The 5534-nt window shown below is 37.2% G+C and overlaps 2 protein-coding genes across 2 annotated transcripts; one reads left to right on the top strand and one right to left on the bottom strand.

Annotated features, from left to right (window-relative positions):
* Nucleotides 1-238: 238 nt before the first annotated feature.
* LOC116289554 (adenosine receptor A2a-like) lies at nucleotides 239-1201 on the top strand. The gene is made up of 2 exons (XM_089030873.1): nucleotides 239-800; nucleotides 876-1201. Exons 1-2 carry the CDS (start codon nucleotides 239-241, stop codon nucleotides 1199-1201), a joined length of 888 nt encoding a protein of 295 aa, XP_088886999.1.
* Nucleotides 1202-3282: 2081 nt separating this feature from the next.
* On the bottom strand, nucleotides 3283-5068 carry LOC116289557 (beta-2 adrenergic receptor-like). The gene has a single exon (XM_031696506.2). The coding sequence runs from the start codon at nucleotides 5043-5045 to the stop codon at nucleotides 4023-4025; it is 1023 nt and encodes a 340-aa protein (XP_031552366.2). The 5' UTR covers nucleotides 5046-5068; the 3' UTR covers nucleotides 3283-4022.
* Between the last annotated feature and the right edge of the window lie 466 nt (nucleotides 5069-5534).

Here is a 5534-nt window from a genome sequence, read left to right on the forward strand (position 1 = left end):
ATTAGACACATATATCTCGAGTTAGATCTACAGTTTATTAATCGTACCTTTTAGCCAGCTTTAGATCATACAAGGTGGCGGAATACAAAGGAGCTAGTGAGAATCGAACATACTGAGCCTTCCCAAACAACTGGTCCAAAAATTGATTCCGTAGTCACTGTTACCTTTGTTGTTTTTGTCAAAACAACCAGTCGAGGTCTTCAGACATTTCCGAGGAGAAAAACAAAATACATTACCAATGAATAACTCTAGTTTGGCACTAAATGAGATTTGTAAAGGGGATATGAGCAAACTAGTCGCTGTTGTACTGGTAGTGCTGAATTGTTTATCGGCTGGAGCAGCTCTTCTGGGCAATACCATTGTTTTGACAGCCATATCGCAAGTCAAATTCAAACGAAATGTTTCGAATTATTTGATAGCGTCTCTCTCGGCTGTGGATCTTCTGGTTGGGCTGGTAATGAATCCAATGTTGATAGCCAAGATATTTATGAATGTTTGGCAAGGAGATCACTGGCTGTCCGTTTCAGCAGATTTTATGTGGCTCCAAACGACCACAGCTACGACGTTTAGTCTTTGTGCTGTCAGCTATGACCGTTACATTGCGATAAGTTCCGTGTTTCGCTATCGCCATATAATAACGAGAAAACGGGCAATCACGCTAGCAATATTAATTTGGTCACTTTCCTTCTTCGTGGCTTCTGTGAGACTTTGCCTCAAAAATTATCCTCAACATCTATCAAAGCTCTGGATTGGAGCAACACTCTTAACTGTGTTTATGCCGTTATTATTCATCGCCTTTTGTTACATCCATATTTACAGGGCAGCAAAAATCCAGATGAAAAAAATTGCAAGAAATGAATTTAATAAAAGGTAAGTCAATGCTGTACGTAGGAACAAGAAGGCAGCATGCACTGTAGCGATTGTGATTGGTCTATTCGTGTTATTATGGATACCGACTCTGGCTGCTTCTATTGCGGAGTTCGTAGTGTCAGATTCATGTGAAGCCAGAGTCAAAATTGACTACGCCTGGTTCTGGGTTGCTTTTTTATCTTTTATTTCATCTAGTATTAACCCTTGGATCTATACCATAAGAATCCGTGAATTTCGAACATTTTTGAAGCGACACTTTGTGGCAAGGTACGAAAAATCGTTTAGAAAAAGCAATGAACGAAGAGCTGGGAGCCTTCCTACGGACATTTGAAAATTAGGAACTTAGGTTGAACCTCATTTAAAATCATTGAAGAAAACACCCAAATAAAAGAGTACCAATAAAAGAGTGAGGCAATGTTTGCGTTTTTAACTACGTGATACGTCAAACAAGATTTCAAAACGTGAAACGTGACTCGAAGTTCATGTGCAAAAGATTTACTATGCGGAAATTTGATTTTTAAAATATACGTCAGCGGTGAGTGATGAATTTCTAAAAACATAATAAGCTGTTCTATTGTGACACTGACCGGTTTTAAGACACGGCCATGTTGGATGATACAACAAAAGAGACTAATGACGAATCTTTTGTCAAATCCATCCAACATGACAGCTGTTATAAAACCATCAATAATGTATGTAAGCTTGGATTAGAGAACATGTTCAAGTTCATTATGACTTGAATCCATGTAAACAGGATTTCAGTAGCGACATTGTGTGTTCGCCTCAACGAGAGCTCAGCCCAGAAACTTCATGGGATTCGGGGAGCTGGCTCCCCCCGAAAACCTCTCTAGAAAATACCTTACCAATGCTATGAGCGATATTTTACAAAACGATTTCTTCTATATATATTGTCATTCCCCCCCCCCCCCCCCCAGAAAAAAATACAACAACAAAAACACATGAATTCTTCTGTACATCCGTTATGCAATATATTTTAATTCAAACAAAGATGAGAATGTTTGTTTTATGATATTAAATTGTTGGTGTTTGAGAATAAGTGTTGGAAGTGGGGTAATATAGAGCAAAGGCTCTTTATAGGAAAGAAAGAATGCATTGTACCCAACCCTGCGTATCGCGGCTGAAGTTTTCTTTCCAGGGTTCGTACGAGTTTAAGAAAGTCTTGGAAAGTTTCGGAAATCAATATTGCATTTTTCTAGGACGACCAGGAAAGTTTTGGAAAATTTCTTTTTTGACCACTGTGCTATAGAAAAGTTATGATTTTTTTTTTTTTTTTTTTTTTTTTTTGGTGGCCCAGGTCCTACCTTGCAAAGAACTCTTTTCGTTGTATTAATTAAAAACGCCGATGTTTATTTTTCCTGCTGCAAATCAATGCCCGGCATTTTTGGTCAGCAGAGTGCCAAGTATGTTGAATGTTTTTCATCCATGAATTTCACTTTATGTTTTTTGCTTATGTGGTTTTGGAAATTTTAGTTGATAGGATTTGAGAAACTTCACTGAGGAATCTGTACTAACCCTGGCTTTCTTTCTTTCTTTCTCTTTCTCTTTCTTTCTTTCTCACTTCTTTCTAGCTTTATTTTAAGTGGCAAGAGGTAGTGTTAGAGGAGGGTCAATATCCAGCATAATGACATGCCTTGTCAACTTGTCAATTTATAACTGTTTATCACGACGTATGGACTTTATTAGGAATACCTCACCTTAGCGTGAAATCCCCCTCCCCCCCCCAAAAAAATTTCACGTTATAGCAGCATGAGACGGATATACTGCTCCGTATATTTGCTGAGAGAGTCATGTTATTCATACTACCACTGTGTTTTTATGACTTCATTGGAACTTGCTTCCTATGACAAATGCGTTTTAATGAAGATCTTAAATATAGAATTCAACCAGCGATGAGGGATATTTGGAGAGAAGAGGGAAATTCAACATTAGTTCAATTAATCAAATAGTAGTAGGGAGGGGATGTCGATGTTTCTTCATGACGTCATGCGTTCCATATTGATTATTCTTTTGTCCAAATTACACCGGGGAAAAAATTCCTTGCATCCGTGCGTTTCAGTGACGTTTTCCAAGAATTCAAAACATTTGCGAGGAAAGAATTGTCGTATTTATTTGGCTCCCAAGGGTTTTCGGTAGTTCCAATCAATAGGACATAGTAATGTAGGCTTACACGTTAATACCCAACAGGCCGTTTTTATGGAGCTGATCACATATAAGGTTACTATGGTAACACTACGTCAGCTATAATGAAGGCTATCCTTTTCATTTAGAAATTAAAAACCCAAGCTGTACACGGTGTTTTTTTAAGATATTTTTAATGACGAAAGTACGTTACCTCACCTTTCATTTGCTACAGAATTTCAAATAATGAGAAATCTTGAATGCTGGGGAAAAAATTTCACGCTTTCGAATTTCTAAATATTTTGACCACTGTTTAAGCTTTATATGTTTTACCGTCTAGTTGCGTTATTTCAAAACGAGATTACGCGTGCGAACGATATATTCATGACGTCGAGTCAAAATAAAAATTAATCAAGTTCTTGTTCTGCGCATGCTCGTGCACAACCTCGCGCGCGCTTAGAAAAAACTATTTGGAGCTACGTACCTTAAATGGATTCAAAAACTGACTTTAAGATTTGTCATTTTGTAAGTTCTAGCATTTTGTGAGTTGTGGGATTTTGCCGTAAGTTCAGGTTTGTCATGAAAGTTGTGAAAGTCAAATTAAAGTCATATTAAATGAAAATCATATTTTTACAACAGCATGAAGAAGTTTTGGACTAATTTGTACTTGGACTTAGAGCATGCGCAGACGTACTTACTCGTCTTTTCCAAAATACGTATCGGTAATAAATTATTTATCTGTGAACTGTATTATTATTGCCATAATGCTCTCTACATGTATCACTTTACTTTTTCGCGTTAATTTCACTTTAATGATAAAAATCCATTAATTAATTTTGGCACAGTTGTTACGCTTGTTTTATGAATGTTGGTTTTTTTTTCCCCCCAAAGCGCTTGATAAAGAAACAAATGGTACTCAAGGGGAAAATAGCTGGATGGATATTGAAGAAAATTTCATGGCAAAAATGAGTCGTCGAAGAGTTAAAAATACTTGAAAACATGAACTCAAAGCTTTAATTTGAACTGCAGTCGTTGTCGTCTGTATTTACGTGGCGTGTTTGTACTCTCTCTTCTTTGTGATTCTCTATCTTTATCGATTGCTCTATCTCCTGCTCCATTCCCTTTTTCATTGATGTCTGTAAACTCTCCTCGTGTTTTTCCTTTTTCGTCGATGCTTGATTGACAGAGGCTGTGTTGCCAAGAGCAAACAAACGGTTTGGTTTCACACCTAGTATTCCTTTTATAGCTCGATTATAGAGTTTATTCCGAGCCGCGTAAATCCAGGGGTTGTAAGCAGAATGACTATAGCTTAAAGCCAAAGCCCACATCCAGAAAACTCGGAGTCGTACGGCTTTACATGGATCCGAGAATGTTATAATGCCATCCACTACTGCAACCACAAGCACAGGTATCCCAAGGATGGAATATATGCCTATAACTAGACCGATAGTGACAGCAGCCTTCTTGTTTCTTTCTGTTTCTATTGTCGCAAAAGTCTGTCGCCTGTCATTGGTAGCAATTTGATTTGCGTGGATTTTAGCAACCTTGTATATTCGAACATAGCAGTAGACAATTACCCCGTATGGTAGGAATATGATAACGAAAGCTAGAGTAACGAAGAGCCTTGAGATATCTTTGATATCATGCAAAAATAGACGAGGAAGAGAACAGATCAATGAAAATGTCCACACAGCTAAAATGATTACGAAAGCTAGCCTTGATGTTAAGATTTGCGAATATTCATAAACATACTTGATCGAAATGAAGCGATCAATACTGACAACACATAAATTGTACGCCACCGATGTAGCCATCTGTATGCTTAGAAATTCAATAGCAACTGCCAAAGGATGACGATCTAAAGTCCAAATATTTTGTTCAAGCTTGACCACCCATAAAGGAACGAGTACCGTGTTCATGTAGAGGTCCCCAATAGCTAGCGATGCGATGAAGTAACTGGTAACAAATCTCAAGCGAGGTGTCTTGATGATAGCAAAAAGAACGAGGCTGTTCCCGATAATTGCTATCAAAGCCATTAAAGCACTGAATGTAGAACAAACCGCTACGTGCCAACTACTTATCACATATTGGCAGGTGTAAGTAGCATTTGGAGTTGATGAATTTAGTTCAACCATTATAATATCTGATATCCAAAAAATATTTCTCTGTGGATTAGACACGTATAAAAAAAAAGTCAAGTGTTTTATGCATGAGATTACACTAAAAATATAAAAGTGTTGTGAAAGAAGAGGAAAATATGAACAAGAATATGAATGGGAAATGAAGGGAAAGATATATAAAGAATATTCTTTAGTGAATGGACAAGAGAAACTATGCATGAAAATATCAATCTCGTTGTAACTGAATAAGAATAACAGTGGGAAAAAAGGGAATTTGAGACTGAAAAAATGAGAATGGCAATGTAAGACGAAAAAAAAAAAAAAAAAAAAAAAACATCGAGAGGCGGAAAGAATTGTTAGAACAGAACCTTCTCAGTGTTCTCACCTTAGCGATGAACGACAAGC

This window comes from Actinia tenebrosa, unplaced genomic scaffold, assembly GCF_029948245.1.
Source record: "Actinia tenebrosa isolate PJP-AT-01 unplaced genomic scaffold, QUT_ActTen_1.0 PGA_scaffold0__85_contigs__length_37466705, whole genome shotgun sequence".
NCBI classification, from domain to species: Eukaryota; Metazoa; Cnidaria; class Anthozoa; order Actiniaria; family Actiniidae; genus Actinia; species Actinia tenebrosa.

Coding starts and splice junctions, on each gene's coding strand:
- LOC116289554 (XM_089030873.1), top strand. CDS start 239: ATGAATAACTCTAGTTTGGCACTAAATGAGATTTGTAAAGGGGATATG. Junction 801..875: donor GTTATTATTCATCGCCTTTT/GTTACATCCATA, acceptor ATAAAAGGTAAG/TCAATGCTGTACGTAGGAAC.
- LOC116289557 (XM_031696506.2), bottom strand. CDS start 5,045: ATGGCTTTGATAGCAATTATCGGGAACAGCCTCGTTCTTTTTGCTATC.